General features: G+C 40.0%; 1 protein-coding gene across 1 annotated transcript; it reads right to left on the bottom strand.

Moving 5' to 3' along the window:
- Positions 1 to 3194: 3194 nt before the first annotated feature.
- Dera (deoxyribose-phosphate aldolase) lies at positions 3195 to 12353 on the bottom strand. The gene is made up of 6 exons (XM_076175350.1): positions 12270 to 12353; positions 10399 to 10740; positions 9554 to 9688; positions 9152 to 9393; positions 6923 to 7032; positions 3195 to 4376 (listed from the first exon to the last, which is right to left on the bottom strand). The coding sequence occupies exons 1-6, from the start codon at positions 12310 to 12312 to the stop codon at positions 4280 to 4282; spliced, it is 969 nt and encodes a 322-aa protein (XP_076031465.1). The 5' UTR covers positions 12313 to 12353; the 3' UTR covers positions 3195 to 4279.
- Positions 12354 to 13153: the final 800 nt, after the last annotated feature.

Below are 13153 nucleotides of genomic sequence, written 5' to 3' on the forward strand. Positions count from 1 at the left end.
ATGCAGGAGGGAGGGCTGCCATGTAAATGAAGCAGTGGGGGTATCCCAGCTTAGGTTGTTAGGCCCTGCTGTGAGTCTTACTGCATTGTGTCTTACCTGGGCATCCTGGCCCTTCATTCACAAGCAGCCAAGATAAAAGGGAAGTAAATGGGTGGAGGAATAGACATTTAGGAATGGATGCGAAGAGGAGACTGTATGAAGGAGTGATTGTGCCAACAGCACTGTATGGGGCAGAAACGTGGAACATAAGAGAAGAAGAGATAAGGAGTTTGAATGTGTTTGAGATGAGGTGTCTGAGAAGTATGGTGGGGGTTACTAGGCTAGATAGAGTGAGAAATGAGGAGGTGAGGAGGAGAACAGGGGTGAAAAAGGAGCTGGGAGATAGGGTTGATGAAAGAATATTAGGATGGTTTGGACACATGGAAAGAATGAGTGAAGAAAGACTAGTAAAAGAGGTATGGAAGGCAGATGTGGAGGGAGTGAACATGAGGGGATGTCCTAGGATGAGGTGGATGGATGGGGTGAAGGGGGCTTTGGGGAAGAGGGGAATGTCTGTTGAGGAAGGAAGGGAGAGGACGGAAGACAGAGGTGAGTGGAGAATGGTTGTATATGGATGATGTGTGATTGCATGAGGAGGAATGGGCAGGGGGGTGGGGGGTGGGGTAGTATGTGTGAGTAAATTTTGACGCAGCCCGAAGGGATTTCTCCCCGTCCTCTCCTTATATGCAAGGGGGGATGGAGAGGGGGGGTCGCCGATTAAATGAAGCGGCCTTGCTGTGGATGTGCTGTGTCTTGTGACACTGCTTCTGACCCAGGGCGGTGGGCAAGGTGCAGGGATGACCCGTCATCCAGGAGGTGCTCAGATGAGAGGGAGGGAGGGAGGGGTGTATTTAGGGATGAAATGGGTGGGAGTGTTTTTATGCCTTTCCCTTTTTGGCTACCTCCCTTGAAAGGGGGAAAAAGCCTTGGTATATGTATGTATGTATGTATGTAAATGGGTGGAGAATAGGTTCATACCTTGGCTAGCTACCTCCCTTATACAGGAGAAGAAACCTTTTGATATCAAAGGAATTTAGATTAATGGGAGATATAATAATGTTATCATTTATTTAGGATGGTTTATATATCTCACCATACTATAGGAATATACTATATTGCATCAGGTAACCAGGTGTCGCCTTGAGTTTTTCTAATTGGAAACCCAAGCCCCTAAGCAGCAGCAGCCAACAGTTTTTGAAGAAGAAAAAGAAGGTGAGGAGCATACACCAGGAGGCACATAGCTGTGGCCAAAGCCATCAGCTTTGCCCTATTATGTGCTTGGACTGTTGAAGCAGGGAACAGTCACCCTTGCAACCCACAACTGGGCAAACACAAGACCAGCACACTTCTGATTATGCCACCAGTGTAAATGTCTCTGGAAGGAATCTTTAGGCTTTTGTTTCTGCTGTGTAAGTGTGGGGCTGATAAGTGGGGTCATAGGAAAGGAAGTCAGTGATTGTCAGTTTTGTGTAAAATATTGGTGCAAAATTTTGTGAATGTTGACTCTGCCCTGAGACAGGGTGCTTACTCCTTGGGGATATTCCCCCAAGATAGAAGGATATTGATGAGATTTAAGATAGTCAGTACATCAGGGAGACAGTCTTCTCCAACACATGCACTAAATATGAATTGTCATTATACAGTGTTTAGAATATACATAGCTTATTCTGAAAAAAAATTACATAATTCTGAAATTCTTAGTATTTATTGCAAAATGTATATTATAACACAAATTTCTATGTATATATGTTGTGCTCTATATTTGCAAAAACTAAAAAATTAAAATAAAATAGAATATATCTTGCAATCTCATTATTCAAGTTTACAGTAAAAGACACAGGGAAAAATGATGGATACCTGAAAGTGGTGATCATACAAGATGGACATCAAGGACAACCAGATCCCTGTCGCCTGCCTTCAAAACCTTTCATTACATTTATCTCCAAACTTGTGACAACAAAGCTGGAGAAAACATATGCATTCCTTCCTTTGCCATGCAGTTGCATGCAACCAATCAGAAAGACAACACAGAGCTCCAGATATGTCAAGAAATATAACAACATACTGGAGCAACACAGGTCCTGATTCTATGGAAATAACAAATACCATTGAAGAAAAACACACCAGAGAAACATCAGTGGGAAGAAATGGCAAAAAATATTATCACAGAACTATTAAAGGTGACAAAAATTGCACTTCACTAACACCCACTGGTAATACTAATCCCTTAGGTGAATCTTGAAATGCTATTTCTCTCATGCAACATCACCTGCATGATGCAACCAACCACAGGTACCAGAGTTCAACAACCCAAAGTCATTATAAATCCTAAAGGATGTGAAGAAATGATTTTCCATACAGATGCATAAGTCCTTGGAATAGCTTAGAAGGTGATATAGCACAAGCTGGAGTAATCTATCTATATAACAAGGGCTTTTCCCCGCTTTCCAAGGGGGTAGCCAAAATTGAAAAGCAAATAGCCACTCCCACCCATTTCATTGCCATCCACCACCCTTTCGGCTCCTGATGGATGACAGGTCATCCCTGTATCCTGCCTACCACTCTGGATGAGAAGCAATGCAGTAAGCACAGCACATCCACAGCAAGGCTGCCCACCTAATTGGTGACCACCACTCTGCCCCCTTGTGCAGAAAACTAGAAGGCGGAGAGAAACCCCTTCAGCTTGTGTCAAAACATCACTCACCCACAACCACTCCCCAACCCCCATTCCCTACATCAAAGTCATCTATACAGATGGAGTAATACATAAATTTAAATCCAATAAGATAATTGAAGAATAAGAAGATACAGCCCAATTTGGAACCATATATGATTTTAAAAGTTAGTCATGGTATTTGGAGAATAAGGAACTGGACTCCACAAGTGTTGTTCCTATACTGTATGTTGTACAACAAAGTGAATACAATCCCAAAGGCACAATCACTCCATAAAATTTCTCAATGTATTCATCCACATATACCTATATCACACATCTTTTGTTGCATCTATACACTTACTTGTTGGCTTTATTATATAATGCACATCTACATATACTCCACCTACCTCTTTGTGTGACCCCAAACATTTCCTCCACTTCTACCTCCAGTCTCCAACCCCCATGCATAGAAGCAAAAGAATTACAATAAAACCCAAAATCAGAGAGGAATGATGTATTATTCTGTGCTGTACAAGGCACTTCAAACAGGTATCACTTGGTTTGTGCAAGCTACAACTATATTATGCAGTAGAAACATATTACATCCTTATCAAAAGGACAGAAGCACTGGTTATCAGTGAAGAAATGCAAATCAATCTTTATGTTTATGATGTCGGGTGAACACAATTATAAGGTCATAAACGATAATAACTAAAGAAATAAATAGAAAACTAAGGTGGTCCCTTTGTGACAACTTAACTTCTATTTAACAAGCTTCAAGCTTGACAGTAATTTCACAATTCTACTCCATTACATGTGTACATCTCCAACACTAGTGATACTGAACTTTGTTATCCAAAATATTCTTATACTGCATATAAAATTGGCCCTTGAATCATTTACACAAATCAATCAATTTTCTACATTAAATCACTCGAATGATTTTTCTTCATTATCCCCTTTAATATGGTAACACTCTTGCTGAATAAAATTATCTGTTATTTATTGAACAAGACCTGAAACAGGCATTACCATGGCACCACAGTTAAGCAAAACTGACCCCTTCAGTACAGTGATACCTTCAGCAGAATAAAGTCATTTGACACAACAACAAAATATGGCATTACTGAGGAAACGGTGCTGAATTTACATCAGTCTTTATCTATACATGTGACCACATTTTTCTCACAATATCAGTATTCTAGAAGAGACAAACTTTGACAACCCAAGTTTGTGTCCTTCACAATAACTTGGTTAACAGTTATGGCTATATATTATGTCTGGAATGATTAATTTGAACTATAACATATTTTTAAATATATCTATCAATATAACTAGTGTATCTTAAATTTCCTGAGTTATAGTTACTTCTTTACGATGTAATTTCATATAAAATACTTGTTCAAAAACATGTTAATAATGACACAAGAGTTCCTATATCTATCTAAATGTACGTATTTGTACACATCCTATGAGCATGATTCTTCACAAAACAGCACCTGCATTCTTAAAATTAATTTCATAATTTTCTGGGAATTTATTATAATGGTCCTTCAAACTTGTAGTTCCTCTGTAGTTGCACCACTAAGCTAGTGGTAGCTCAGAACCTGCTGCATAACGTCCGTACACATAGTGGAAGAGCTGTCGTTCAATGTCGGTCAGAAGTCCGGATGCCCCAATTCTGGTGACAGATACATATACATTAAATTCTACACTTGAAAACTTGTTAAGAAAACCATCTATTCATGCATGCAAACATATATATCATACATTTACACACATATGTATTTAAAGATTTAACTTTATTAAAAGATATATCCCAAAAATTCCCAACCTGATATTCTGTGGAGTCATAAAAGTATGACGCGCTGCCCCAAGATTTACCAATATCATTATCCAATCAAACAATCATACACAGCATTTCATATCCTTACACTTTCATGATTTTTCAATTTCTATATATTTTACTACATACATATACCAACAGCTTTTCCCCCCTTAAAAGGGAAGTAGCCAAAAAAACAAAGGCGTAAAATCCACTTCCACCCATTCCATCCCCACATACTCCACTCCCAATCACTCCCTCCCTCCCTCCCTCTTATCTTGGCTCCTCCTGGATTACAGGTCATCCCAGCATCTCATCCTTGGTCACCCCCTCATGTTCACTCCTTCCACCTCTACCCTCCACACCTCTTTTACTAGTCTTTTGTCTTTCCATGTGTCCAAAGCATCCCAAAACTCTTTCATCAACCCTGTCTCCCAACTCCCTTTCCACCCACACTCTCCTGTTTCTCAATCTATCCAGCCTAGTAACCCCTACCATACTTCTCAGGCATTCCATCTCAAACACAAACTCCTCCTCTCTTTGTCCCATATTTCTGCCCCATATAGTGTTGTCAGTACAATCACTCCTTCATACAATCTGCTCTTAGCATCCATTCCTAAATGTCAATTTCTCATTACACTTTTTAATCCCCCAAGACATTTACATGCTTCTCTCAATCTACATTCTATCTCCACCTCCACCCCTCCCTTTCCTGCCACATTTGCACCCAAGTATCTAAAGCTATCCACTTCCTACAGTCTCTTTCCCTTAATACTCACTTCCAATTTGCTGCCATATTATCCCCTTGTATATCTCATCACCTTACTTTTACCCACATTTATCCTCAACTTCCTTCTTTTGCACACCTTCCCAACCTCTATCATGAACTTCATTAATACCTCCTCTGATCCTGCTACAAGCAGTGTCATCAGCAAACAACAACTGGCTTATATCCAATTTTTCTCAATTTTCTTTAACCATCTCCAATCCTTGGCCCAATACCTTTGCACATACCTCTCGCACTACCCCATCCATGTATAAATTGAACAGCCAAGGTGACATAACACATCCCTGGCAAAGTCCCACCTTTACCTCAAACCACTCATTCTCTCCATTTCTAATTGTAACACAGGCTCTACTAGTAAAAACTCCTGACTGCTCTTAACAGCTTTCCTCCCACCCCATATATCTGCAATACCTCCCACAGTGCCTTCCTGTCTACCCTGTCATAAGCCTTTTCCAAATCCATAAAGGCCCAAAAAACATCCTTACATCTTCCTAAAGCTTTCTCACATATCTATCTTACTACAAAAATCTGATCCACACAATCCCTACCTGTCCTAAACCCCACACTGTTCCTCACCAATTACTCCCTCTGTTCCTCTCCTAATCCTCTCAATTAAAACCCTCCCATAAGCCTTCCCAACTACACTCAACAAACTGATCCCTCTGAAACTACTACACTCACATTTATCACTTTTTCCCTAGTAAAATGGAACTATACAGGCACTCCTCCAGTCCTCTGGCACTCTACACTCATTTAGACAAAGATTAATAACCTCACCAGCCAGTCCACCATCACTGTACCTCCCTTTTTTAGACACTCCACATGACACCCATCTAACCCAGGTGGCTTACCTGCTTTCATCATTTTAATAACTGCTTTCACCTCATCTTTATTTCTCCTCCATTTTTGTAATTCATCACTGTCATTTGCTTAGCGCTTCCCACTGCAACAACCTTTCCCTCCCCATCCTCCTTTACATTTAGCAACTTCCTAAAATACTCTGCCCATCTTCCTCTTACTGCCTTCTCTTCCATTATCATCTCTCCATCTGCACCTTTTACCTTTTCTTCTCTACTTGATTCACCTCCTCTTCCTCTTTTAATTTCCTTCCAAAACATTGTTTTATTACTTTCAAAATTTTCTGCCATACTCTTATCCCATTTCACATCCACTCCCCTCTTTGCCTCCTTTACCTTATGCTTAACTTCTCTTCTCTTTTCTTTGTACCTCTCATATGATTCCCTTGCCCTATTTTATAACCCATCTGTGAATGCTTGCTTGTTCTCTTCTACCACCTTCTTTGTTTCATCATCTCATCACTCCCTACTCTTCCTTCTATTTCATCCCATCCTCCTCCTCCACACACCATCCTCCTCCTTCCACACACCACTCCCCCACCAGAGGGTTTGGCAAAAAAGGAAATAAACATTCAGAGAAATGGTAAGTACAGTATTAAAAGTGGGGGGACAGCATAACAGAGGGACAGTTGCAGTATAATAAAGTATTTCTTTATGAATAGGAGCACTCCATATAGACCCTAAAATACCAGCTGCATGCTGCTGAGCACCTTTTAACCCCCACAATAACATACGGCCAATACCACCAAAACACCTACCTAAACATGTGGTTGTTCAACCAATCATTGCCAAGTTCTTCTTTGATGAGCACTAGCCAAGCAAGGGCATCTTTTGCTGTCCTTATACCACCTGCTGGCTTGAAGCCAACCTGGAAAGATATTTTATGCATGATTATATCTCAAAGTGGCTGAAAAGGGTTCAATAACAAACAAGTCTTTATAACTGTAGCATAGGACATGAGATGTTTATACATACATACATACATATATATATATATATATATATACATATATATATATACACATACACAATTGCACATTGCATCAATATGTACTGAAGGAGCAGTGGGCAAAATTCCTGCCTCAAACACCTGAGGCTTGTGGGCTAGGTAATTTTTCACTTCCATGGCTTCCTTACCCTTTTCTGCAACACTGGGCATGAAAGGTGCTGTACATTTGTGTTGTACTTCACTGTTGGCACCTAATCAGCATGACTGAGCTGATGACACTGGTTTCAGACTCCATTTATAACCACAGCAATTCCAACATGTTAAGCATTTCACACCATCCACATAACCTTGTCGAACTGGACTAAGGCACTGTACCTTGTGACATTGCCTCTGACCCAGGGCAGTGGACAAGGTGCAGAGATGACCCGTCATCCAGGAGGTGCTAAGATAAGAGGGAGGGTGGAGGGGAGTGCAGTGAATTTAGGGATGGACTGGGTGGGAATGATTTTATGCCTTTTTCTTTTTGGCTACCTCCCTTGTAAGGGGGAAAAAGCCTTGGTATATGTATGTATGTATTTACCTAATCAACCTAATTCTAGTATACATGAAAAAAGCAATGCCCAAGGAGTCCTGCCTCTTACTCTCCAATTGATCATACTTAGCTTCAAGGCCGTGGCCTGCAATTAGGACTCGATTTGCACATTTTCACACTATCAGAATATCCTCATGGATGTAAGAAAGATGGATGTGCTGGTTTAGAGTAACCATTATTACTACACTAATTAGGGAGAAATGACAGATACTTGCAATTGGTGGCTCTGTAAAATGGACATTAAAGAGTTATCTCCCTACCACCCACCTTCAACATACATGAACACCCTCACCTCCATCTAGGGATACAGCTCCAATGGGCTGTCCTATAGTTTCTTGATTAGGCCTAGGATCTCTGTCAACTTCTATATATTTTCCATATTTTCATGTATCACATGTAGAAAGTTGATAGCAAACAACTGCTCCTTTCCTGCTATTGTAAGCCAGACACTATAACACAGACAATGGTTAAAAATTCCTTCCAAGAGAGATCAATGGGAAGGCCAGATTTCCAGTAAGTGGAACTCAAGGCTTCTGACCCAGGGCAGTGGACAGGATGCAGGGATGACCCGTCATCCAGGAGGTGCCAAGATAGGAGGGAGGGAGGAGGGTGGAGGGGAGTGGAATATATGGGAAATGAAATGAGTGGGAGTATTTTTCTATGCCTTTTACTTTTTGGCTACCCCCCATGTAAGGGGGAAAAGCCTTTGGTATATGTACATATGTATGTATGTATGAAACTCAAGGCAAAATCTTAACATTATTCAAAGGGATATTAACAGACTATGGAAGAAAAGATGAAAAGATGTAGTGAACTAGTGAGAATAGGTGTTGGCTGTGTAGTGGGATGTGAAGGACTGGAGAGTGAAGAGTCATGTACTTGTACCGTGCTCATGCTTATGTTTATTGGGTCAGTTAAAATGTGAGCTTTGGAAGAAGTTGTGCTATAGTGGCAGATTATACAGCCTCGCCTTAGGTAGTTACATTGCATCATCATAGATTTTATTCAAATTCAGGTCTCTTGAAAATTTATGTGTTCTGAGTCTTAGTGGTAAAGAATTTCATGTTCAAAGAGGTACACAGTACAGTGAGGCTACTGCTGCAAGATTCTACAATTTACACATTGAGCTGGGTTAGGGCATAGGGAATTGTCCTGGGTCCAAACACTGCACAAATATACCTATTATCATACCAGGAAGACAAAGTATTACAGAGACTGATAATATTTATACTGTCAGTCATTTAGTCACTACTCATTTAGCATCCACTTCCCTGGTGAGAGTCAGTCTCAGCGGGCACCAAAGGGATGCAGTAAGTCAGTAGTTAGTTATTCCTCCAAGAGGGAAGAAGATCCTGAACCTCTAGACTTTGAAGACTGGAGGTACAAATAGCGGGTACAAATGTGTAGATTAAAAAAAAAATGTCATTTGTAGTAACTAATCCTTACCTTATGACCAGTTCTCTGGTAGAATTCCCTTATGGCTCTGCACATGACTATTCCAACAGGCAGAATGGCATTCACACCCTCCTTGCCAGTTGATGTCTTGATAAAATCAGCTCCTGCCATCATTGCTACTAATGAGGCCTTATAAACATTGTTGAGAGATCCCAACTCTCCTACAGCTAGAATAGCTTTCATGTGGGCATCACCACATGCTTCACGCATAGCTTGCAGCTCATTATACAGGCCTGAATACCGATATAAAACAAAATTTCTTGGTAAACAAACTTTCATGGTTATCCATTCTGCTTGCATTCTATCAACCTAGTCTAGTTCATATGTTTATAAACAACTTGACAGGACATACAAATTTGCAATTTTTTCAGGAGATAACAGAATTGCTCTTACCTTCCCAGTTTCCTGTGAGGGCCATCTCTCGATTGATAACAATATCAATTTCACTAGCCCCATCGGCAACAGTGAGTCTAATTTCCTCTAAACGTGTCTTCAGATGATACTGACCTGCTGGGAAGCCAGTGGCAACTGCCCAAAACAAAACAACTCTTACTCAATGAACTCAATATCTTTACATATCTGCAGATCAGTTACATATAATAAAGCAATAATACTTAAATCTTAAAATGAAAAATACTACAGGTTTGTCACTGAAGACAAATATACATAAAGGAAATCAAGGGAGACTAAACTGAAATAAGAATAAAATATGTTCACAAAGAAAACAAATATGAAGTATATACAGTGCTCAACAAAAGAAGTGCCTGTCGAGAAAGCTAATCAGAACAATTACCTGGAGCTACTGTGTGACCACCTACCAGAGGCTTTTGGGGGCCAAGGTGGTCCCTGCTTACACTGTAAAATTTGTGTCAGTGGCTTAATAACTGCCAGGTACCTTTTTATAAAGGACCTTCTGGTTAACAATCCAAATTTAAACCCAAAAGAATATCTGGTACCTCACCAAGAGCAACCTCCCTGGGAAGGACATCAACTCTGTACCCAAGCTGTAGACTGCCATCCAAGAATCCTGGGGTATTCTGAACCCCCAGCACCCTGAAAACCTTGCCCTATTCTACCAAGACGTTTCCAGATGACAAAGAAGAAAAACAGCCTCCCTACCATGTATTAAATGTACTGTTATGAATTAATTACCTTTATTTTAATTGATTATTTACATTTCTTTCATTTGGGTGGAGGAGAGAAGGCATTTCTTTTGTTGAGCACTATGTTTAGCTTACCAGCTGCAACAGGTATATCTGCATTGAGCTTCTTCAAGATGTGTACTGCTCCAGCCACCCTTGCTGGGTATACACAAACAGCTCCACATGTTAAACTCCCCTTTTCAAAACCAAGGCTCTTCAAAATATCTTGGCGAACTGGGTTAGCTGCCTTCCTACAGAGTCGTTCTACATTACTATCAGTATCATCACCCGAAAGTGTAGTCAAGTCAATGCATGACACAGCCCGAAGAAGCCAAGCAGCCTGCCATTCCTTTTTTACAGTTCTTCTTGTTCCAAGTGTTTCAGCACGCCGTTTCAGAGCAGGAAGATTGATACGCACCTCACTCACCCATCCTAAGTCTGAAATAAAAAATGAATAAATAGATAAATAAAAATAATAATAATAATAACATACATACATACATATACCAAAGGCTTTTTCCCCCTACATAGGGGGTAGCCAAAAAGAAAAACGCATAGAAACCACTCCCACCCATTCCATTTCCTAAATATTCCACTCCCCTCCACCCTCCTCCCTCCCTCTTATCTTGGCACCTCCTGGTTTCCACCTTTGTTTTGCTTGTCATAATAAGGTATATGTTTCAGGTATGGTCTAAGAACAGTTATGATCTGATCATAATACAAGCTTGGTGAATCAGGGTACCAGGCAACAAGGTAATTGGACCTTTCCCTCGAGCTCCTTGTTGTTTTACTCATACAAGTATTGGTCCCCTGTACCCTACCTCTGGTGCTTCAGATTATCATGTAGGCTACTACTTCCTGGTGCTCAAACTAATGTGTAATTGCCCACTCCATCCTGAGGTACAGGAAAATTTTGTAATTAATTAATACATCCCAAACTGCCATATAGCATTCACTATAACATGTTAATATTGTTGATGGCCTGCTACCTTCTATCCCGTGGTACTTGACATTTACGCTTACCCTGGAATGGTCCCCCCCCTCCTTTATTTTCCTACAGTTGCTGCTACAGCAGTAGAATAATGTAGTATATCACTAAGGGTACTACATTGATATGGTACTCACTCATACTGTTTTGGTACCTTTTAATTATATTTTGTTGTTCCTGATAATAAAATGTTCCTTTATTGTGATGGTGCTCAAGTTTTGGTCTCAATATCCTATGTGTTACAAACATTTAAGTAGTATTAGCAAATCTATAATAATGTTTGTGTATCATATGTGTGCTGATTGGCATTACTCATGACTGTCTCTGGTCCCCTTAACCCCTACATATGTTGTCTGTGTAACTTAAGTGTTGAAAGACAGTCTAATGAGGACCACAACTGAAATAAGCTTGTGTGCTTTTTTGTGTTATCCTCGGCAAATTGTAATTATTTCGAACTATGTGTTCTTTTTATCATTTGCATTTCATGTACGTGATTACAATCCCTTCACTTTAATGATATATGCTACAACTTTATTTTAATAATTGATGATTTCTGTGTAGAAAATACCACTGTGCTGCTTCGTCCTGATGTCACACTCCGCACATTTCATTCGGTAAACCTGTGCAATCACATTTTATTGACTTGTCAAGTTCACCTATGGTAATGTTAACTTTGCTAAATGGTTTGCTCGTTTTCCTTACTATTCCCAACTTACTTAACATAATGTTATGTAATGTTAATATATCTTCTCAGAAATCATATGTCTATCCTCTCGAACCATAACACTAAAAAATCCTGGCAAATCACACACACAAGTTGAGTAACCAGTTGCAGGGATACCTCTTAGAACCAAAGAAAATCTTCATGGATGTCATTCTAATTCACTCTACATGATTTCATTCAGTTGAGAGTAAGACAATCGGGATAATGGAGTAAATGACAAACTTCATGAACTAAGAAAAAAGGCCGTTCTCTTACCTAACGGACACCCTGGGTTCCTTTCTGCCATGTTTGTTATCATATGATCACAAGACAGCCGACACAGCTTCAATGTACGTGCAATTCTATTGGGGGATTAGGAGCATGGGTGTGTCAACTTGGACCAATCACGGTTATATTTTTACTATGACGACACCAAGCGCTAGTTTTAAATGCCTAACACTTGCATAACGAAAGACGGAAAATAACTAAATTGCCCATAACAAAACACCTTAGATTTTGGCATAACAACTAAAGCAAGTTGGAAGGGGGGAGGGAGGTTGGCAGTGAATTGAAAGTAAGTCTTAAAGGAGTGAGGCTGAGAAAATAAAGAGTTTTAAGTATTTAGGGTCACATATAACGGGGAATGGAGGCAGAAATGATCTATAGTACAAGGGATGCAAATAAATGCCCCGGGGGTGGGGGGGGGGGGCAGTTAAAATTTTCGTGAGAAATAGGTATTTCCGGTTGAACGCAAAAAGCAAACTATATGAATAATCAAATAAGATGGGAGACAAGAAATGCCATCAAAACCAAGGAAAAGGAAATTGCAAAATATGTCAAAGAGAACCCTAAAATATTCTGGCAATACATATCATCGAAAACCAGGACCAAGTCAAGGATAGCAGATCTTTACATGGACGACAACAATCAAGTGACAAAGAAAAGGCAATGATTCTTGCAGATAATTTTTCATCGGTTTTTGTTAAAGAACCAGACGATAAATTGTCAAGGATTTATCCTCGGACTACATCCAGGTTGGACCACGTAGAGAAACTATGAAATGATCAGAAAGGTTCTGCAAAAACTTAAATGAAATAAATCACCGGGTCCAGATGGCATTCACCCAAGAATCGTTAAAGATCTGACGGAAGAACAATTAG

Source organism: Oratosquilla oratoria, chromosome 37 (genome assembly GCF_046742065.1).
Source record: "Oratosquilla oratoria isolate Oo_2021 chromosome 37, ASM4674206v1, whole genome shotgun sequence".
Classification (NCBI taxonomy): Eukaryota; Metazoa; Arthropoda; class Malacostraca; order Stomatopoda; family Squillidae; genus Oratosquilla; species Oratosquilla oratoria.

Bases quoted from the DNA above. Each gene is read 5' to 3' on its own strand.
- Dera (XM_076175350.1), bottom strand. From the start codon at position 12,312: ATGATAACAAACATGGCAGAAAGGAACCCAGGGTGTCCGTTAG. The intron at 10,741-12,269 runs GTAAGAGAACGG...TTTTTATTTCAG, and splicing joins GAACCCAGGGTGTCCGTTAG to ACTTAGGATGGGTGAGTGAG. The intron at 4,377-6,922 runs GTAGGTGTTTTG...ATCTGTCACCAG, and splicing joins TTGAACAACCACATGTTTAG to AATTGGGGCATCCGGACTTC.